Source organism: Artibeus jamaicensis, unplaced genomic scaffold (genome assembly GCF_021234435.1).
Source record: "Artibeus jamaicensis isolate MK-2021 breed Jamaican fruit bat unplaced genomic scaffold, CSHL_Jam_final contig_1132, whole genome shotgun sequence".
Taxonomy (NCBI): domain Eukaryota; kingdom Metazoa; phylum Chordata; class Mammalia; order Chiroptera; family Phyllostomidae; genus Artibeus; species Artibeus jamaicensis.
Window position 1 is genome coordinate 3,656,103 of NW_026521221.1, and position 24,217 is coordinate 3,680,319.

Below are 24,217 nucleotides of genomic sequence, written 5' to 3' on the forward strand. Positions count from 1 at the left end.
TATTCATGTATTTCAATCGTGTCATTTCTGAGAGTGATAACTCTCTGCTAAATTAAGATATTTTATCCAAGAAAAGTATTTTAGTGAAATATCTAAAATTAGGAGTGAAATCTTGATGTACTTAATTGTTTTAAATATTCACCTATTTTACATTACCTTTGAACTTTCCAGTAGAATTCCGGACTTCATACACCTTTGTCTGAATTGTTTCTCTTTCTATTTTTGCCACTTTTTCAAATGATGTACTGTCCCTGGAAACCGATCCTCAGTACAGAGCACATTCAGCTCCTGTCTCAGTTGCCACAAGGCTTCAGCTCCAATTTCCTGGTATTCCTCATTCTGATTAGACCTCTGAGTTTGTGTGCTATGAAAACTGACAGCCCGATCCTGCCCTGCCTGCCCGGGGCCTGGTCACACACACTCCCGTGTGCCACCGCATGGCCACCCCCACAGGCCTCACCTTTCAGGAATGTTTAACTGATGCATGTATCCGACATTACAAATGTACTTCTCAGTGTCCTATCTTTATCTACATAGGAATAGCTGAAAACCTCTTTTCACTTAACTATTACATGGATTAATTTTACTGAACAGTGACAGGTTTTCTCGCTGAAACTCAAGTGGTCAAATTCTTTTCTTGTTCCCAACGTAACGTTGTAAACCCCTCCCCCATAGCATCCAGGCGCTCATGTACACCCACACACGCACTGTTGTCACTAATTGCTTGAGTACACAGCAGATGCATTTGAAATGACAGGGGAAGGGTTAGGTCCTGATAATGTTTTTACTGGGTTTACCAGTGACTTCATGTCTACATACTTTTCCTTTAAATGTGCCCTAGGTACACAGGCATAAATTAACCCAATTACTTCTAACATTATGGCATTTTCATATACATTTTTTTCTCAGAAAGTGCACCACAGAGTTCTGTTCTTCTTCTAAGTTCCTGGCCTCCTTTTATAAATTCTTGCTAAAATTTCTTTCATTGTGGTGAGAAAAGAAATACATGTATTCTATCAATTATTTAAAAAGGCAATAATTTATTATAGTTGATCATAAATGTCAGGAAGCAAAGACCCAGCTGAAGCATTTTGTCACATATCATCCTGTTTTTCTTCTAATTAGTTAATTTACATTTTACAAATTAAGGGTAAAATTCAGACAGAGGATAACATCATAGGTTTAACTGACCTATATTTGTATCTGCCAAATTTAAGTTAATTAGAAATGTAGATGCTGTTTGTTTTATCTGTCAGAAAAGCTCATCTTTTTCCTTAAAAAAAAAGTAGACACTTTTTTCCCCTCAGCATTTATCATCTAAATAATAGTCTTGCCAAGATGGCAGCCTCATAATAAACTCTTTTCAGTGGGGTGATGGGTAATGAAGCTTGCTTGTGAAGGCAGCAAAAAATGTTGTCTGGCCAAATGCATGAATATGATGGCTAGAGAATCAGTGGACTTTCTCAGTCATCAATCTTTTTAGTAGCCTCTTATACATCTGAATATTTTGATAGATGATCTAATAATTGAGTTATCTATCTTTCTAACTATCGGAGTTGCATAAAAATTATTCTCACATGCTACTGAATATTAAATATATTAGGCGCCCAGTAAATTTTTCATAAAAGGGCCAAAAGGTGAAAGATTTTTGTTATTCTATAACACCACTTAATATATCGGGTGGTAAGCCCTCTGAAATATTCAACTTTTAATTCCCTCTGAGAGAAGCAGGTATATATTTTAAGTGGGGCATGTAATGGTTACGTTAGTGACAAGTAAACTCTGATAAGTATAGATGCGCCTCAGTGGTGTAAACAGAATGTCCTTGCAGGCCTAACGCCAGTGACAATTTCATACCGTATAGGTTTTCCACACAAGAAGCACAAAAGATATAGGTACAAAGAGAGATCACGGTGATTTTGATGTACCCATCATTTCGACAAGAAGGTGATCCTATCAAGAGGGGAAGTGTGCACATCAGCTGCCAGCCTAGCTCACCTGGTGACCCAAAACTATCCTAACATTCTGTTAATGCATAAGTAATTTCTCCCTCCCATATATGGCTTCATATTGTTTTGTTTTGTTTTTGACACATACCACTCTATTAAAAACTTATCAACAAGTGTGCTTCACTGGAGTTGAAGAGCAGCAGGGAAAACTGGCAGGAAACAGATCAGTTACACAGTAGGCTTTCCTCACCCCGCCCCCATCATCACACTTCTTCAAGGTGACCTTGCAAAGATCACCTCCCAGAAACCAATGTTGAAATACTTCTGCCCTGGAAGAGCAGACATTTGTTTGCAGGTCTGAAGGGTAACCAATCCTGTGCATCTTGAAAGGCACTCCAATGAGCAGAGCCTTGTAAATTGGATTTCTATTAGCCAGCCCTGATGATAGCTCCTCATCAGTGAAATGGGAGGAAGTGCTATCAATAGATCCAGCTGTAAATACCTTTGTCTTTTTAATGCCGCACTTATTTTTGGTCTCTCTCAGCCAGAATAGTGACAAATGCTAAAATCACCAGAATTCATTGTATTTAACGTTTTAAAGAAACTTTACAATATAGACAACTATTTTTAAATGCCTTTCAACTTGAAAAGCAGTTGAGATGAAAATCAAAGGCACAGAGGTCAGAAACAAAAGCGGTAAAAATGTCTTAAATCTTGCTCACCCTATATATAGTTACTAATGTTGATTTTAGCTCACAGTTTTGCTATTTGTAAAAGTGTGGAATGGTAGGCTTTCATTCTCTGTATTTTCTAGATTGAATAATAATTGAGAAAGAGAACACCAAATGTGGAACTCCTTCTATGAGTTACATCTGAGGAACTATTACCCTCTGCTAGTTCGACCTTATCTTGGTTTCAAGAATTTTGATTCTATAATTTGAAGTTGAGAAACACCCCCTGATGTTTCTTATATAATAACAACCATAGTTGGGGATATTTAACTTTTAGATATCTATGTAAAATTACACATTTAAAACAGTTTCAAATAAGCATATTGGGGAAGTTTTAGCAGAGGCAATAGTCATTTCTTAATCCAAGTAGCAACCATCTGTGTTCTTTCTAGTCTTTCTTTTGATTAGCACAGCCTCATCCATCACTGGGCTTTGATATGAACACCAAGAAGTCATGTCCTTTTGTTTTAAATGATAAATATGCCTTTGTCATGAATACTCATAGGCAACCCAGGATTTACATCTGAATTGTCAAAGTGTAACTGCCCAGGGCCTGTGATGAGTGACATTATTAGTGAAATAAAGAAGTATTTAATTTGTCTTTGGTAGGCCTTAGAATTCTGTGATGGTGATTTGATGAGACTGTATAGGTTGTGATGCTAGAAAAAGTCCTTCCCCCACTATTTTTCTAAGATTTTTCATTTATCAACAAGAGATGATCTGCTGCAGGAGGTTCCCTTGTAAACATTTTACTTTAGTGCCTTTAGTCTGTCTCTTTAGGTTTTATTATGTAAGTTTGATGGCCAGTAGTTCTTATCAAAACTAATACTATTTGAAGCAGTGGACTTCTGGTGGTCAAACAGCCAGTAGTATCAAGATTTGTTCTCTTTTGTTATTACTGTCAAAGACAGTATTTTTAATAAACATTAGCTTCATGTCAAGGTCTGTGTCAATTATATTTTCTAAATAAGTTTTTTGATATCCTTGTCCTCACAAACTCACATCTATTCAAATGTATTTATATATGTGCATTTTATGTAAGTAAACTAACATACACATAGTATCTACCCACGTGGTTTTGTGATAATCATCAAAATCCTTGGAACTGTCAAGTTCAACTCTTGTATTGATATTTGACTCTTCTACTAAGAAATTAGGACCATGAAAATTAAAAATATTGTGAAGTCTTGATTTCCTGTTATCCACAATGTAGAAGATTTCAACTTACAACTATTTACCTTATTTCCTTCTACATTATCAATAAACAAATATTTGTTAGTTTTAAAGTTTCGTGTGATAAATGTTTTGGATATTTCATGTTGGTAGTAAGTAGTATATTCTTATTTATGTATAAAAGACATTCTATGATGAGTTGTAATTTAATAATTTGTATCACTTCACATTATGCTGGCTAGGCAGTGAAAGATAAATACCATATGATCTCACCTTTAACAAGAACCTAAACAACAAAACAAACAAGCAAACAGAATATAACCAAAGACACTGAGATAGAGAGCAGGCTGACAGGGACCAGAGGGTAGAGGGGAGGGAACTTCAGGGGAAAAGGGGGAAGGGTTTATAGGAACAAGTGTGAAGGACTTAGACAAGAACTAAGGGGGGTGGAAATGGGAGGGAGGTGGGGAGCACTGGGGAGTGGGCTGGGTTGGGAGTAAAAGACAGAAAACTGTACTTGAACAACAATTAAAATAAATTAAATTAAAAAAAATACTGGCTGGTGTAGCTCAGTGGATTGAGCATGGGCCTGCAAACCAGAGGACTGTGGTTCAGTTCCCAGTCAGGGCACATGCCTGGGTTGCAGGCCAGTTCCCAGCAGGGGACACATGAGAGGCAACCATACATTGATATTTCTCTCCCTCTCTCTTTCCCCTCTAAAGATAAATAAGTAAAATAAAAAAATAGTGTAGCTTCACAGAAACTGAATTACTTTTTATGTGTTTTGTTTTTATAATTTCAATGCAACTGTTTGAAAAGAAGAAATAAGAGAAGTTCTTGGTTTTTTTTTTCAACTGAATTGATTGGTTGAATTATCCAAAGCCACTTGTCACTTAAAATGTTGGAATTTATAGGAGAGTTAAGCTATATATTATAATGAGATTCAATATCTCTCCATAAAATCTACTTTAAAATGGTTTCATGGCTATTACTGTCCCACTTAAATTATATTTTATTTGGGGTCATAATCCCTGACCCCATGAATGTATTAATCTTGGTTTCTCTTTGTTTTGATTACATCAAAACAGAAGTTTAGCAATTATGTTCTGAAAAATATTTGATTACCAAAATAAATAATTTTAAAGCAAAACATAAAAAAGTACTTGATTAGAAGTTAACCTTTACTATCAGGTTTTTCTTTCTCTTTCTTCTGTTTTATTTCTTACTATTTCCTAAATCACCTGTTTCATGTAAAATGAAGTCTTATTCATGTTTGTCTTCCAACAGAAAGCAATTGCCTAGCAACCATAAATTCCAACCCCTTACAGCGACTGAGATTTTTTGTATTGTAATGTAAGTGTCTGAGTTTGTGAGACCCTAAGGCTTTCACCCAACTTGAACACAACGATGCCAGTGAGCTTCTGTCCAGAGTTAATCAGCTGCAGAATTTGTAAACTGCACATGTGTCAAAGTTGAAAATGTTAGCACTCTAATAGAAGCTTGAAAAGGTTAGATCTGATAAAAAGCCGTCAGCAGTTAAAGAAAATGATTTATGGGAATGTAATGACACAAAATGCCTCATTTATCACTCATATATAGATAGGTTAAGGTTCCTGTGTCATACTTTTAAAAACTTGACCACTTCAGATTGTCAAAATAGGTACTTAATTGCCCTTCATCCTTTTCATTTTGAATTTATTTCATTGGAGTTCAGTAATTTTATCTACGATCCCTTTACTGTCATTCACTTCATGTGGTTCCATTTAAAGTCATTGATATTTTGGATTTTCAAAAACTGTACATCACTGATCTTCTTGAAGCTTTATTAGCTAAAGCTGTTGCAAGGAGAGAGTGAACCAATCTTATATGTGTTCATTTGCATTTTTCTTTAGTACTAATACAATGGAAATATACTAAAAGTTTAATTTTCTCTTTTCTAACACTTGTAATTTTCATTCATATTTTGTAATCCCCTAAATTTTCTATGCATCTCTCCTTAAAAAGTACAACATAGGATTTTAAAAGATAGAGCCATCAACTGGTTTACTGTACTAGTAACTCAACTGAATATTTAAGCTTTACACAAATTAAATGAAAACCTGCCTGTCTGGGTCAGTGATCCTGTTTTAAAAGGATGAAAACAGAAGTTCAGAGACATGCCAGCTTGTATTTCTTTCCCAGATTGATTATAAAACAATTATTTCTTTATACATTCTTTAAAAAGTATAAAAACTTGAAGCTAGTCAACATTATTTGCTTACTTGATATTCTTTAGTTTATATGTAAATATATTAACACTATTAAATAAAAGCTGTATAACAAGCTGCCAATATATCAAAGTTATGTTATAAAACAAATCTTATGAATGGTTATTACAGTTTTAGACTCTTTAGAATGAAGGGCAGAATTGCTTAAGGGTTTCTTGCAAGTTACGCACATCACTGAAGAGGCAGAAATGTCTCAGGTTTTTCCCCTTTGCCCCTCTATGGCCAAAACATAAATTTGAACACTTGGGAGGTTTAGTTTGCAACCGAGTATTGCACTTACTTCAACAGGGATGTCCCAAGTTTATTTTGAAAGAAGGCAGAACAGTTTCTTCAACAGAGCAAAGGCATGAAAATAAAGGAGAAAGGGAGGAACTGTCCTACAAAAGAAAAACTTGAGACATCATAACTGAATGCAGTTGACCTTGTCACACTCTTAATTCCATTAAATGGACTAGAAAAAAAAATTTTTGAGACAGTCATTGAAAGTCGAACATGGATCAGTGTGAATTCTTTACATCAAAAAATCACTATTGATTTTGTTAGGCATGAACAGGTATTGTAGTTATTTAGGAAAATGTCCACTTTTTAAAGTGATACATTTGAGAATAGGGAGAGGTGAAGTGGCTTGGGGCCTCGGGTTTCTTTTAAAATGTGTCAGCAAAGTAAACACTTGAGTTGAGAGAGAGAAATTTAAAAGAAGGATATAGAATCTCCAAGATAAATGTTTTGTGGGAATTCTCTAATATTTATACATTTAAGATTTTTTGTAATAAAAACCTAAAAAGTAAGGGACACTATTATATTAATCTTATCTAAAGTATTGTTTTTAGTATAAAATTATAACATCTTATCCTCTCTGATATTTTCTTGCTTCCAATTTTTTTATTCTATAATTTATTTTAATTGTATTTTTAATTACCGTTTATTCCCCTGATCCCCCTCTGCAATCACCAACTGTCGCCCGTGTCCATGAGCCCCTTTACTTTTTTGCTGGATACCTACCTCCCTTCCCCCCGCCCCCAGAGCTGTCATCCTGCCCTCCATCTATGAGTCTGTCTCTATAGTGCTTGTCAGTTCACTTTGTTCATTAGGTTCCACATATGAATAAAATCATATGGCATCTGTCTTTCTCTGACTCACTTATTTCACTTAACATAATGGGTCCATCCATACTGTTGCAAAAGGTAAAAATTTCTTTTTTACGGCCAAGTAGTATTTCATTGCATAAATGTCCTATAGTTGTTTCATCCACTCATCTACTGATGGACACTTGGGCTACTTCCAAATCTTAGCAATTGTAAAGAACACTCCAATGAACATAGGAGTGCTTATATTCTTTTGAATCGGTATTTTGGGTTTCTTTGAATAAATTCCCAGAAGTGGAATAGCTAGGTCATAAGGCAGTTCCATTTTTAATTTTTTGCAATAACTCCATACTGCTTTCCACAGTGGCTGCACCCATCTGCATTCCCGCCAGCAGTACAAAAGGGTTCCCCTTTCTCTGCATGCTTGCCAGCACTTGTTGTTTGTTGATTTATTGATGATAGCCATTCTGACCATTGTGAGGTAGTATAGCATTGTGGTTTTAATTTGCATTTCTCTGATGATTAGTGACATAGGCATCTTTTCATATGACTATTGGCCATCTGTATGTCCTCTTTAGAGAAGTGTCTATTCATGTCCTTTGCCCATTTTTTAATTGAGTTTGGGTTTTTTTGTTTTATAAGTTTTTTATGAATTTTAGATATTAACCCCTGATCAAATGAATCAGCAACTATGTTCTCGCATTTTGTGGTTGTCTTTTTATTTTGTTGATGATTTTCTTTGATGTGAAATAACTTTCTAGTTTGACGCAGTCCCATTTGTTTATTTTTTTTTTGTTTCCCTTGCCTGAGGAGATATATCAGAAAATATATTGCTATAAGCATTGCCCAAGATTTTACTGCCTATGTTTTCTTCTAGGATATTTATGGTTTCAGGTCTAAGATTTAAGTCTTTAATCCATTTTCAATGTATTCTTGTATGTGATGTAAAAAGGTGGTTTTGTTTCATTTCTTCTGTACGTACGTATCTGTCCAATTTTCCCCAAACCATTTATTGAATAAAGTATCTTTAGCCCACTGTATGTACTTCCTTCCTGTCAAATATTTTTAACACCATAAGGTATAATCTAAAAATATCTTTTTAAATCTCCAAAATTTATCCAAAAAGTCATTTATTGTCCAACATCAAATTCAATTAGAATATTTTAACCCAGTGGTAAACTGGTATCTTCTAATATAGAAAAGGACTAAGAAATTGTGCACATTTATTCAAAATATGACAAATGTATTAGCATACCTCTTTGTGTTCCAAAAAGTATATAGCCTCCTCAGTAGCACTTTTTTATTTAAAAAGATTGCAAATATATAATTTTAGTCCTGCATTTTATGAATTTTAAAGCATTTGTCTTATATTTTGTTTTGTTTATCATTGTTTGCAATAGCATTGCAAACATAGTTTCCCAAATTGAGAAATATTAAACTAAATGTGTATCTAGATGTATATTTGCAAAGAAAAAAAGTGTAGTTGTAGATTAAAATCTTAATTCTTCTGTGATTTAAAGTCTGTTTACTTCATTATCTTTAGAGAGCCACTCAGTATTTTTATCTGTAAGCAACAACATAAAAAAGTCTAAAGGTTTCAAACCCTTAAAATATATCTTGGTTTGGAGAAAATGTTTTCTTAATATGAATTTATCATTTGTCCTATCAGTAGTAAAGAATAGTTAACCAAATATATTGTATTTTTCTATTTTTATAGATATTTCATATATATTAAAGCAACACAAGACACCCCATTTCAGTTTAACCTTCCAGAGAGTAATCATTGTATCTGAAGGAGTTTTGTTGTTATTTTTTTTCTAGTCCATGATTAGGAAAAATTCATATCATACATGTTTATATAATCATAGGAGTCAAAGTTTTCTCAATCTGTGAATCTTAATAGTTTGCTCTTGTAACAACTATGAGGAAATAGATTAAAATGCCTTAATTACAAGGCAAGGAAAAGAGAAAGCACAGTCCGTTAGCGTGTGATCTTTCAATTGTTCAGGAGAGGATAAAGAAAGCGTTCGAGCGTGGCTTCAAGAACTGTCAGCAGTAAGATAATGCAGTGTACTTGATAGAGCCTTAAAGACCTTTCTGGGAAGTAGATTTAATTAAAAGTAAAATAGACTTTTCATTTTGAAGAAATCTTACAAATGTTATAAAAGTTCATAAAGTTAATATATTATAAGGGTATTGTCATCCATGAAGCTATTATATTTGATTCACACAATGGCGAACCTTATAAATATTTTTCTTTAGGTTTGATTTAAGGATGAGAATTCTAATGTATTGGCATATGTAGTAGATTTAAAAAGCCTTTTCAGTCTCATTCATATATGCTGATTGAATCACACCTGTAAGGAAGGAACGTCTAGTAGTCTTCCTGCTACTAACCGAAGGCCTACCACATTAAAGGTCAAAATGATCAGAAAAAGAAGATGGTTTTTGCACTGTTTATCTTAATTAACATGTTCATATATGCATTGTTTCCTTGGAGCACAGTACCGATTCTGTGTAGTCGGGAATAAGAATATCAGAGGCACTTGGATCTCTCCTCTTTAACTTTCGTCTTTTTTAAAAGAACTCATTTGTTTTCCTTTGAGTTCAGTCAAAAAGTTTAATTAACAGTATGTCTCCACATTGCATTCAACTATAGAGAAGGTTACCTGACTCTGTGATAAGTAGCTGTTTTTAAATAACTCCAGCCTGTTCCACAGAGCTTCGCTTCAGCCTCTCTGCCTCTGTCAAGATGTTGGGTGTTAGTCTGCTCTTACCAAGCACTCAGGCAACAGTGTTTACCGGCCACTTCCTAGCACCAAATGTATTCATGTTTAAATTGTCATCCATTGAGGATACCTCGTTCAAAGACAAATCAATCCCAGAAGAGTTGTGTTTTTAAGTAATTATCCTTTCATTGAGAAACTGCTTCCAGACCAGACCTGCAGTGTTATTTTTTTCCACTAGTCAATAACCAATGTATTCAGTGTTTAACATTTAAAAAATAAAGATTAATTTTGCAGCATACTTAAAGGTTTTAGTAAAATCTCCCATTTAATGTGACTCTATGGAACAATAGGTGCATAGGACAGGCACTGGCTTCCGGTCCAGCTCACACAAAGATGCAGTGAGGAAAATGTCTGCTCTCTGTTTTCATTAACTTGTTTAAATTATTATTCTACAAGACACTGCAAACTACTTTGTGCTTAAATAGTCATGCAGTAGATTGAGTAGTACTTGAAGATTTGTTGCATTTTGACTGTAGGAAAAATAATGTCTCCGCATGATAATGAGTATATGATTTGCATGTGTGTTGTATAATTCACAATATACATATGCATTCATCATGTTATTCTTTGCAATATGATGAATTATGTCAGTTTATTGCATATGTCTGCATGTACCTCATCTCTTAATTAAAGCATTAATCACTAAAATTACCAAAGATACATAGTTTTACTGTACTTTTAAAATTTAACGTTGATCTTTGCATACTAATACACATATTATTTCTAATTGGTAGACTATACTAAGACATTTTAAGTAAGGATTTCCATGTTATGATTCTATCATATCAATTATTTTAAATATGCTTATCTTTATACATACAACACACTTTTTAACCATTTTAAGTCATTTTTATTTGAGATTAATTTTTAAATCACTAAAATTACCAAAGACATACATATGTGCATATATATGCATATTATACGATCAACTTTAAAATTTAAAAGACTATATATATAGTCTGTCGGTACTTTTAAATTTTAAAGTTAATCTTTTATAGTCGTACCTTATTTCTAATTGGTAGACTATGATAAGACATGTTAAGATTTTATGTTAAGCTGTTAGCATGTCCATTTTAAATATATTATCTGAATATATATTTGCCACACCCTTTAACAATTGTGTTGAATAATTATTTATTTTATTTGAGATTATACTTCATGTAATTTCCCAGCACCCAATATGTGTTCATTTGTAAGTAATGAACACTTGCTGATAATGTGGCTTAGTCCTGTTGAAATCCATACCTTCAGAGCAGAATATAAATTGTGAGGCTTTGAGGGGAATATTGGGGGGAAAGGTAACGAATGCTCACAGAATTTAGTCATTAAAACTTCGGTTTCATGAAGGAGGCACATGCTGTAGCATCCCTGCTTGTTAGTGTATCTAACATTTTTTAGAGAAAAATTTTATTTATTTACTCCTAAACAATTCTTATAACATTCCTTACTATATTTCTTTCCTCTCACTCCAAGACTTTGCTTCATGCTTCTCTGAGAAGAGACAGGCCTCCCCCACATGACTTTGTGAAGGCACCCCCATTTCTCTCTGTTTTTGCTTATTCTCTCCCCTCGTTAGAGGAAGATGGTTCCTTATTACATTTCTAACTTCCTCAGTTTTCCGTCTTCCCCAGACTGGCAGGTGTCCTCATGCTTTGCAAGTTATTCTTGGCTTATGCTTGTTTCTTATTCCCTCTATTACCCACTACCTTGATATTTGTATTGGTGGCATCTACTTCCCCACCCAAATCACTTAATGCTGGAGAACTTGACATTCCCCCTGCTTTGTTTCAAAGCCTCTTAGGCATGTATCTATGCAATGCTGCTTTAGTATAGAGTTGGTTGTGCTCCTTCACCCTACTCACTTGCCTAAACCTCTTGTCATTCCTGATTGAAAGGCTAAGGAGCCTGAGGCTACTCACCTGGACCTTCTCGATCCAGTGCCTGCAAAGGGGAGTGTTTTCAGAACCAGGAAAGCACTGGTCTCCCACACTGCGTGCCCTCCCTGTTTTGTCTTTTTCTCCTGCACCCTGCCACTCCTTCCTCTTCCCAGAACACGGACGGGTCCACCTCCCTCTGAGTGTTTCTTCTCTACCCCTCTATTCTGTTCTGTGACTAGAAATCTGACCTATATGGGCCACATCAGAAGAGTCCTTTGCCCTCTGGCTTCCTGTTGGGTTCAGTCAGTAGGAGGCACCAGCAGAAGACCACAGGGTGAAAGGGAAGTGCCAGCCAGGTGCTTATTCCTCCAGCTGCGTCACTTTGGGGTCTCTTGGATTGACTGCATATGTCTACCACGTCAGCCCTGTCAGGCGATCCTCTCCATTCCAGCTGCCTTGGTTGCCCTCTCCCTCCTCTCTCCCATTCAGACCTCAGGTGGTAAGGACTCCCTGCTGCTGACAGCCTGCACGCATTACATATCTGAACCTCTTCATGGTCTTCTGTGGTTGTCCACGACCTGCAGAGGAAAGTCAGGCTCCTCAGCCTGAAGCACACCGAAGGCCTCCCACAGTCTGACCCCTGCCTCTTTAGCCTTGGCCTGAGATGTTATTCCATGTCCCTTCCTAACCTAATTCCAGCCAAACAAGCATACGTCACTCTGCCCTTTCTCATGCCTTTGTTCCTGCATGCTCTACTATCAGGATTGCTCTTGTTTTTGCCCATTTTTTTCTGGACCTGCCCTTCTTCTGAATTACTGAAATCAAGTGATTCATCTAAGGTCTAGACTGACGCCAACACAAGCCTATTGTTATATTAGGAGCATTTGGAAAATATTGCAATGGTCTTTGTTGCCAAAGTGTGCCACCAACATGTGCAAGTGACAGAGCTAGACCAAGGGACTTTATATTGTGTACCATTGTGTTTGTATACTTGAAATATCACCTTGGGAATTATGAAGCTTTTGTGGACAAACGCCTTTCTCCAAGTGTTTCTCATGCCTCATTAGAAGGTCTGGGCCACTTAGTTACAATCCAATTTGTTTACTATCCAGTTAACGACTATCCGCCCCTACTAGGGAGTTATGGGGTCAGACTACTGTAAGGGCCATTTGGGCAACCTCAGGCTGCTTATAGGTCAGGCGGTGATTGCCAATCAGTCTGTGGTATCCGGGAATTTAAGGTCATTTAACCCAAATAGGAAAATGTATTTAGGGAACTGTCTGGGGCTACTTTATTTAGAAAAGACGTAAAGGTGTACAAGGCATTTAGAGTGCCCTGGATTATTCTATAAATTCACTTTTATTAATAAAGATAAATGTAGTTTGAAACTACATTTATGACCAAAATCACCGTGTCAATAAACCTAGTGATCAGTGCTCAGAACTCACTCTTTCTTGACCTGTCAGCAACATCAACACAGCTTATTGGTGGCTCCTTGACACAGGATCCTCTCTGATTTCTGAAGTGCCCTGCCCTCTGATTTTTCTCCCCACCGTAGTGGCCACTGCCTCTCAATCTCCATTCATGCTTTGCCCTCTTCTAAGTATTCTCTTAATGGTGGATGTCCCAGACTCACTGCTTTCTTCTTTTCTGTATCTACTTTTTCTTGGTTATTTCATGGCTTTAAATGCCATCTGTGTGCTAATACTTCCAAAAGTTATGTCTTCACCCTGGATCTCTTCCTTGAACGTCAGACTGAAATATCCAACTGCCTGCTCAACATCTCGATGTGGCTCATGTTAACCATCTCAAACACAGTGTGCCAGATCTGAATTTCTGATGTCTCTCACAGTATTCCCTATCCCAAGGTAATCTGCCTAAGCAAACTTACTATTGTTTGTTTCTCCCACCTTTCACTTCTGATCTTTTAAAAATCCTGTTGAATCTATCTTCAGAATAGATCTAGAATCCAACGACTTTTCACTATATCTGCTGCTACCACTTGATCCAAGTCTTCATTGTCTCTATCCTGGATTATTGAAATAATTTTCTAACTGGTCTTCTCCCTTCCACTCAACCCTCCTATGTAGTCTCTTCTCAACATAACACCCAGACCATCAAATACAAGTAAGATCATGTTAATTCTTTGCTAAAAATCTTGCAGTTCTTGCTTTGGCCTTCCTGCCATGCACAGTTCCCTCCAAATACCACTGTGACCTCATCTACCACATTTCTGCTCACTATGCACCAGCCACTCTGGCCTCTTTCCTGTTTCTGAACTTGCCAGGTACGTTCTGCCTCAGGCCCTTTGCACTGAATGTTCCCTTTGCATGAAACACTTTTCTTAGATACACATGTGGTTCAGTGTCAAAAGTCAGGTGCCATGGTGCCTTCTCCCTAGCCTGATTCTTCCCAACATCCTGCATCTTCCTCCCTTCCTTTGTTTCTGTATAGTTCTTTTCACCTTCTTACGTGATTTATAGGACCCCTTATTTTGTTTGTGCCACTAGAATTCAAGTTCTACAAGTGAGGCAATTTTTTTCTTTTTGTTTACCACTATATCCTATAGACTAGAACAGTGCCTGGTATATAGTAAGTTCTTAATAAATATTTGTTGAGTAAATGAATGGTTCTATTTTTAATAAGTAATTTATTTTAAAATGTAAATATCACAGACCAATATTAATGGAACAAATTGTTCATATTATCAGCATTTGATGGTTTCAAAGTTTCTAAATGTTAAAAACCTGATGTACTGTATGCAATAAAACAGTCATTCTTCTTTCAGTCTTTTAGTTTGACAAAAACAAGACAGGCAGTCCCCTCCCTCCCTTGCTTTTGATTTCTCAGGCAGCCCACTGCTGTTTCTTAGAGAAATAAAACCAACATTTAAAAAAGAATTATTGGTATTGTTTCATATGCTATTAGATTTGGAGATGATATTGTAATTATTTTGTTAAATGCTTTATGAGAAATGCACACAGTGATGCATATTTTAACTATTACTTGCAACTATCAAGCTTCCAAATTAATTATGCAAATATTCCAACTGTTAGCGAATTTAAAGTAAAGCAGAAGATGGCATCTTGGAGCCAAGTGGAAATAAGTATGCATCTTCCTGTTTCCATTTTGATTACGAAGAATTATACAAACCTATTTTATTGTATTTAAAGATCCATAGTGTTGGCCATCTCTGTATATACCACAGCCAACAAAAATTGAAAAGTTGATATTCCAAGCAAATTATCATGCAAAGTATTATTCTCTTCTAAGATTCTATTTGAACAGTCATCTAAAATGCTATATTTCCTATACAAATCCACATTACTTAGCAAAAAATGTTTTATTTTGTATGGGAAAAAGGCTAGCCTGGGTCAAAGTTTCTCTGAATACTGTTTACTGAAAATGCTCCCCAAAACAAAGTTGGGTGGCCAAATGGTTCTAGAAAATGCTGCCTTCTACATGAAAATTTCAAAAGTTCTGAGAAGTTCTGTAGCAAGGAGACAGGTTTTATCATTGTTTAACTCTACATCTCTTAAATTTACTTGAACAAGAATCACTTTTTGCATCTAATACCTCATGTCCTCTTTGAAATACCCTCCTGAGATCTCTTGTGTGGACTACTGACACATAGGAGATGATAATCAAATCAGGGTGGATGTGAGTGAGGTGGGTTAGGGAAGAGAGGGGTTAGCACCATTTCTGGGTTGTCTACAGTGAAATAAATACTACGTTCATCTGGGCACCTTACATAACCATACTTCTCATCATTAAAACGCCGATATCCTCCCCTTGGACCAGAGATTACAGATGTACCTGCAGGGTCCAGGCAGACAACCTAAAGGAGGGACACTGTGGTGAACCAAAGAACAGGCAGGCTTTGACCTGGAGCAGCCACAAGTCCATCTCGGCCTGTTGTGGCCATGTGGATACAGTGGGCCTCGTATGGACAGATCTTCCAATTCTTCAAGTGTTATGGAAAATCCAGATTTTTATGCTTAGTCTCCTCCATGTTACATGGGATTAACATTTTTTTGAAAAAAGAAGGACAGAAAAACATGGGAGGCCAAAAAAAAAATTGTCTCTTTTAAAACCACTCCAGGAATTGGTAGGTATAGCATCATAAAAACGGGGGGAGGGGGGCACATGAGGTGGTCTCAACTGCATGGCTCTGCTACATACATGAGACTCTTATAGAAGCAATAACTTTACCTTCAGTATTTTCTAGGCTAAAATGTTTCCAACCAGCTCTAAATTGTTTAAGTCTGAAAAACCATAAAAAACTTAAAAATAAAGTGTACTTTATTGTCTTATTAAATAATTATAATGATAATTTAATATCCATTAAGCATATTTTCAGTTGTCAGAGTACCAACATTAAAAAACTGAATGATACTCTCTAGGTGTATTAGTTTGCTAGGCCTGTCTTAACAAAACACGCGGACTGGGTGGTTTAAACGACAGAAATTTACTTTAACATGCTTCTGCAGGCCGGAAGTCCTGAGATCAAGGTGTTGGTGGGGCTGCTTCCTTCTGGGCGCTGTGAGGAAAGGGCTTGTGCCAGGTCCGTCTCTGCGGGATGCAGATGGCTGTCTTCTTGCTGTCTTCGGCTTCTCTCTCCTCGGTACATATCTCTGTCCGGGTTTTCTAGTACAGATATCAGTTGTATTGGCTCCGGGCTCACTCTGATGGCCTCATTTTAACCTAGCTACCTCTATAAAGACCCTGTGTCCAAGTAGGATCACATTCTGAGGTACTGGGGATTAGGACTTAAATATATGAAGTTTTAGGAGGATATAGTTCAGCCCATAACACTAAAAAAGAACTTTTTGGAAAAAAAAATAAGGACTCTCAGTTTTATTTTTTGAAGACCTTCTAATTAAAGATACATATTTTAACCATAGAATTTTGTACTTCTACAAAGTTTCTTTATGGGTTGAGAGGGAAAGAATAAATGAAATCAAGTGTCCAAAGTTTTATAGCACTTATCCAGGTACCTACAGAAAATAGCTTGTGTATGTGAACTACTAGGCAAGGAAGAATTAAAACTGTATATTCATTTATTTGGACCACCATCAAGTACCCAACTAGATAAGACAAGTTGAAATGTATATGTAATAAACATAAAATATTGTCTGAGCGAATAATATGGTCCAAAATGAGATACAAAAGCTTACTAACATCAAGACATGTTCTAATGCATAAATGTTCTTCGGAACTCTAAGCTTATGCAAAGCAATTCATTTTTTTATGTTTGTATTATTTTCTCTCACTTTAGTGTTCCTTAATATAGAGGGGGAAAAGGTACATTTTTAGATGTTAATGACCAACAAAGAAGGAATGTAAAAATAAAATAGAATCTTGAATTCAACGTCGATCACGTAAACTTTTTCAAATCAGTTGCAAATTCAAACTTATTCTCTGAACTCCTTTCTCACAATTTTCTTCACACCTTCATAGATTTCTGAGACCCGGATGTGCTACAGTCGAGACCTCCTTTTGGAGGCTTTCTGTTGTTTGTTTACCTGCGTGGCATAAGTATTTCCGAGTGCAAACTAATTGACATAAGTCTCCTCAAGGGCAGGGGTAACATCAGCACTCATACAATAGAGACCCAATGAGCAGCTACTGTGTTCACTATTCTGAGCACCAGGAATGCAGCAATGAATGAGACTCATGTGCACCCTCTCCTTAGGGAGCTTATATTAGGGTGGGAAACACAGAAAATGAGCAAGTAAATGAATAAATACATTCTTTTCAAATCCTGCTAAAATGATCAGGGAAGTTCTTTCTGTCTAATTGTGCTAAAATACATCTCAATAAATGTTTGAGTTGGATTGCACTCTGTTAAACTGACTAGAGTCCTCTGCACTTCAAACTCAGACAATAACTTTGAAAGTGGCTTTCTGCTGTACCGCCATTTTGCAAACAGCTCTTATTTAGTCCATGTACTGTTTGAGGCATTGACTGTTTAGGCTGTAGGCAATCTGTGGTGTGAAGTTTTCTGGTATGTGGCTGTTGACCTCAAGGCCACAGTGTCTAGCTTCCTACATCCCTAAAGCAGCTGAGCACCTGCAGTACCATTTCCCACTGTCTTTGTGTCCATCTCCAGGCTATCAAGCAGAAAGAGGGGATGAGTGGTTGTGTTCTTATTGTCCGCATGCTTCAGAGTATATGTATGAACAGATTGTGATAAAGGGTTCTTAAGAACAATCCAGCCAGCACATACATATAATTTAAATATCAGTTTCTTGTGGGTTATTATAAAACTAAAGGGTAAACTGCATTTTCCCCAGCATTTGTAAAAAGCAGGGATTCACTTTCACCACTAAGATATTTACATTAAGTTAAATACTTCATTTGTTATTAGCACAGGCCTATAAAGATAAGTAAATGTGTCATTGTTTTCCATTAAGCACCCACTCCCTGATAAGTACTGAACTTGTAAAAAATGATGCTGGCCTGAATCAACTTACTGTATCTTCCTTTAAATCTATTTAATAATTTGTTCAACTTTGGTATGTATACAGTCTGAATAATCCAATCCTGACCTCATTGTTATATCAACGACCAGTTTCTAAAAATATTTATGGTTCCCTGAAGACAAAGATAAGCTCCAATGAGTCTGTGCAACTTTCAAAATAACAGTTATCCAGTTTACTTTTTTATCTAAATTATTATTCTATTATTGATATAAATTATATGTACCTATAAAATTTTTATGAATATGTTTTCATATACCCTTAGTCTGTATTGCTAAGTATAGAATTGATTTTAAAACATTACTTATTTTAAAATTTTCAAATCACAGGACACAGAAATATACATAAACATCCTACTCATACTTGTGTCATAGCTGGGAGTTTGCATTCATGAGTAGATATTTCAAGTTAATTTTTAATGTACCTCTTAGAAGATTCCCTCTTAAAAGATACCCTTGTGCTCGCTACTGTTTTAAGCACTAAAGATTGCTCTGTGTGTATATGTGTATGGAATTTGCTTTCTAAACAACAAAAATCATTTTTAGGAAAATTTAATTTTCAAAATAGAAATGGAGAAAAGTTAGAATTCTACTGGATAATAATTTTTATTGTTGTTTTATAATAGAACTTCCTCTAAAATAAATAAAATCATCTTATGGATTTTCATCTATCATCCTTTCATCTACCCCAAATCACTCTACTTAGAGATTATGGACTTTGCAAAAATGTGCTTAAAGATCAAGATCAGCCCTGGCTGGTGTAGCTCAGTGGATTGAGTGCAGGCCTGTGAACCAAAAGATTGTGGTTCGATTCCCAGTCAGGGGACATGCCTGGGTTGCAGGCCAGTTCCCAGCTGAGGATGCATGAGATCCAACCATTCATTGATATTTCTCTCCCTCTCTCTCCTTCCCTACCCTTCTAAAGATAAATTTTAAAAAATTTAAAAAAAAGATCAAGATCATGTATTTTCAAGTGCACCTAAATGTTTGGGAATTAAAATAAGAGGCACAAGCCTTGCCTGTCACACAATCAAGTTTCTACTAGATATGTCTTTAAATAGATCCTTAGACTTTCATTCATTTTATTCCATCACTCAGATAATCACTAAGCAGAATTTCCTAAGAGTCATCCATGAACCAGGCACTCTGCTAGGCCCATGAATATAGCGATTTCCCAAAATACCATTTCTGTTCTCAATGAGCTGAGTCCAATGGGAGATACAGACCAGTAAGCCAGCAGTTATGGCATATAAACCAGTAGGTGCAGCATGAGAAGTACTAGGATTGAGATGTGCCTGGAATAGCTAGAGTGAGATTTCAGGATGCTGATTCTTATGTGTCCCCATTTAGAACAGAGGGATGGATGTATGGGGAAAGGTGTTTTGAGCAAAACGAACAGCATGTACAGAGGCATAGAGGCTTGAAGGAGTGAAAGCTGCCAACAATACGTAGTATGATTAGAGTGTAGAGAACAGGAGCTAGATTAAGAAAAGCCTTGTATGATGCAATAGACTTCAACATTCTCTCTGGGGCAATCTAGGTACAGTTTTTTGTTTTTGTCTTTTAGACTTTTGTCTTTTTGTCTTTTGTCTTTTGTTTTAGAGCAAGTTGCTGCCACAATTAGATTTGGTATTTCGAAATACTGTTAAGCTACAGTGTAGAAAACCAGTTAGAGGTATTTGATTTGTAGGAGTTTTGTCTGTTCGTTTGGGTTTTGTGTATGTATGTTTTAGGGTAAAAATTGTAGGGAAGATTACAGAAGGAAAACCAAGTGAAATATTATTGCTGAAGTTGCAATGTGAAATGGAAAAGGAAGCAGTTCATTAGCAACGGAAAAAGAAAATATATATGGGTATTAAGGACATGTATTGTTTATATCTTTGTGTTAAATTTGAGTTGGAAAGTAGGGTTTTTGTAAGAGAAGTAGTTAAACTCAGAGTATTGAGTAGCATTTAAAATAGTTGCCTTGCAAGAAATTAATATGAACAATAATATGCCAAGAAATTGGACAACCTGAGTGAAATGGATAAATTTCTAGAAACATACAATCTTCCAAAACTGTACCAAGATGAAGCAGAAAGCCCAAATTGGCTAATAACAATTAGCAGAATCAAAGCAGTAATCAAAAACTCCTTGCACACAAAAGCCCTGGACCGGATGGCTTCGAGGGTGAATTTTATCAAACATTCAAAGAAAAACTAACTTCTTCACAAACTATTCCAGAAAAAAATTCAAGAAGGGGAAAGACTCCCAAACTCTTTTCATGAGGCCAATATTACACTAATTCCAAAACCAGGTAAAGACACAACAAGGAAAGAAAATTCTAGGCCAATATTCCTGATGAACATAGATGCAAAAGTCCTCAACAAAATATTGGCAATCCAAATAAAGCAGTACATTAAAAAGATCATACACCATGATCAAGTGGGATTTATCCCAGGGGTGCAAGGATGGCACAGAATTCACAATCAAGAACGAGAGAGGGAAGAACAAGGAAAAGGGGAGGGTTTGAGAAAAGAAGGAAAAAAGAAAAGTAACTAAATAAAATTTAATATTAAAAAAAAGAAAAGTAACTAAATAAAATTTATTATAAAAAATAAATAAATAAATAAAAGTTATCATCAATAAAAAAAAAATCAAGGAACACAATACACCACATAAACAAAATGAAGGACAAGACCACATGATCATATCAAAAGATGCTGAAAAAACACTTGATAAAATCCAGCATTCACTTATGATAAAAACACTCCGCAAAACAGGAAGAGGGCGCATTCCTCAACATAATAAAGGCCATATATGAGAAACCTACGGCCAATACCATACTCAATGGGCAAAAACTGAAAGTTTTCCCCCTAAGATCAGGAACATGACAAAGGTATCTGCTTTCACTACTTTCACTCAACATAGTATTGGAAGTTCTGGTCACAGTGATCAGACAAGAAAAAGAAATAAAGGGCATGAAAATTGGAAAGGAGGAGAAGTAAAACTTTATTTACAGATGATATGGCCATGTACATAGGCAACCTACAGTCTCAACCAAAAAATTACTCAACCTAATAAGTGAATTTGCCAAAGTAGCGGGATACTAAGTCAATATCCAGAAACCAATGGCATTTTTGTACATCAAGAATGAAATACCAGAAAGAGAAAATAGGAAAAAATCTCATTTACTATAGCAACAAGAAAAATAAAGTACCTAGGAATAAATTTAACCAAGAAGGTAAAAGACCTGTACTCAGAAAACTATACAACACTGAAGAAACAAATTGAGGAAGATACAAATAAACAGAAGCATATACTGCATTAATGGATTGAAAGAATTAACATCATCAAAGTATCCATACTATCCAAAACAATCTATAGATTCAATGCAATCCTATTAAAATACCAATGGCATATTTCACTGATCTAGAACAATACTCCAAAAATTTATATGAAACCAAAAAATACTCCTAATAGCCTCAGTAATCTTGAGAAAGAAGAATAAAGTTGGAGGGATCATAATACCTGATACAAAACTATACTCCAAGTCCACTGTAATCAAAACAGCCCGGTACTGGCATAAGAACAGCCACATAGATCAATGGAACAGAATAGAGAGCCCATAAATAAATCCATGTCTCTATGTTCAATTAATATTTGATAAATGGGGCAGGAGCATAAAATGGAGTAAAAATAGTCTCTTCAATAAATGGTTTTGGGAGAACTAGACTGGTACATGCAAAAAAAAATGAAACTAGACCATGATCTTACACCAAACAACAGAATAAACTCAAAATGAATAAAACACTTAAATATAAGTCAGGATACCAAAAAGGCCTAGCAGAAAACATAGGCAGTAAAATTTCAGATATCCCACTTAGCAATGTTTTTGGCCATATATCTCCTAGGACAGGGGGAATAAAGGAAAAAAATGGGACTACATCAAATTAAAAAGCTTCTGCATGACTAAAGAAACCATCATTAAAATTAAAAGGGAACCAACCATATGGGAAAACCTATTTTCCAATAATACATCAGACAAGGGTTTAATCTCCAGAATATATAAAGAACTCATATGACTCAATACCATGAAGACAAACAGTCCAATTAAAAATGGACAAAGGACCTGAATAGACACTTCTCCAAGCAGGACAAACAGATGGCCCATAGACATCTGAAAACATGCTCAACATCACTACCATCAGAGAGATACAAATTAAAACCACAGTGAGGTATCACCTCACATCAGTCAGAATGGCCATCAGTAATAAATCTGCAAACCACAAGTGCTGGCAAGGCTGTGGAGAAAGAGGAACCCTAGTGCGCTGTTGCTGGGAATGCAGGCTGGTGCAGCCACTGTGGACAACAGTATGGAATTTCCTCAAAAAATGAAAAATGGATTTGCCCTTTGACCCAATGATTCTACTGCTGAGAATATATCTTAAGAATACCAAAACAGAAATTCAAAAGAACCTGTGCACCCCAATGTTCATAGCAGCACAATTCATAATAGCCAAGTGCTGGAAACAGCCTAAGTGCCCATCAGTAAATAAGTGCGTCAAAAAACTGAGATATTTACACAATGGAATACTACACAACAGAAAGAAAGAAAGAACTACCTTTTGCAACAGCACAGATAGAACTGGAGACTACTATGATAAGTGAAATTAGCCAGTTGATAAAACCATATGATCTCACTTATAAGAGGAATCTAATGAACAAAATAAACTAATGAGCAAAATAGAACCAGAGACATTAGAACATGGAACACATTGGCAGTGGCCAGAGGGGAGGGAGGAGGAGGGTAACAGGCAAAAAGAGAGGAAGGGACTAGTGAAAGAACATGTATGAATGACCCATGGACATGGCAGCTGGGCAGGGATTGACTATAGGAGCTGGGGGTAGGCTGGGCAGAGGAGCGTAAAGGGGGAAAAATAGGGACAACTGTAATAGAATAACTAACAATAAAATAATAAGCAAAATAAAATATTTTATATTTCAAAAAGTACATATAAAAAGATTAATCAATTCTGTAGATCTATTGTACAGTATGGTGATTATAGATAATACATATTATAAGCTTAAAAGTTGCTAAATGAATAGACTGTGCATGTTCTCCCCACAAAAATGAAATGGTAATTATGTGACATGGTGGAGATAGTAGCTAAAGTCATGATGATAATCATTTTGTGATACTAAAATGTATCAAATCAGTCAAAAATAAATTAATTAATTAATAAAATAAAATAAAATAAAATAGTGGCCTCTTTAGTGTCTAACTTATTTTCAGAGGCTTGAACTGACGACTTCTAATCTGGTGTCCTGTGTTCTTTCCCTTAATGCCTAGTCTATGTCAAGTAGCAACAACTACAAACAAAATTGTTTGTTATCTGCATATTGCACATGTATATGCATGCACATTTAGACGCTTTATGAGTAAAGGAATGCAAGGCACTATAAAGAGCTGGAAGATTTTCTACCAGAAATGTTTATGGAATGTCTTCTTAATAACAAACACATCTTGAAAATGTTGGTAGTTTTTTAGCAGTCAGTGCATTTTTTAAAAATGTTTCAAATAACCTGTGTTTCCTCGCCTTAACCACTGAGTAGTAATGTTTGGGAAATGTTTGTTATATTACCTCTCTAAATGAAAGTTAGCAGTTCTCATAACTTTAGTGACAAACATCTCTGGGTGAGGAAATAGTTTGCCTTTCAGGTCATTACTAAATCAATGTATTTTTAAAGCACTTGTGTGCAGTTACCAGAGTTTGCAAAAAGAGAGGCAGCTGATGTGTGGCTTTAGGGGCCCAGGGATTCCATTCACTCCACACCCTCATTTGTCTGTGACTTTTTTTCAAGGTTGTGTTTTCCCTTCTTTTA

The 24,217-nt window shown here is 35.8% G+C and overlaps 1 protein-coding gene across 6 annotated transcripts in view; it reads left to right on the forward strand.

The window, feature by feature from the left end:
• The window catches only part of CDIN1 (CDAN1 interacting nuclease 1), a 215,803-nt gene that overhangs the window by 131,321 nt on the left and 60,265 nt on the right, over window positions 1–24,217 (forward strand). The window contains exon 11 of one of the 6 annotated variants that reach the window (XM_037163130.2): window positions 1,865–4,220. The exons of the other annotated variants lie outside the window; for them this stretch is intronic. Within the exon in view, the coding sequence (XP_037019025.2) occupies window positions 1,865–1,895 (31 nt within the window). The 3' untranslated portion in view covers window positions 1,896–4,220. Of the gene's footprint in view, window positions 1–1,864; window positions 4,221–24,217 lie in introns of those variants that run through there. 6 annotated transcript variants of the gene reach the window in all.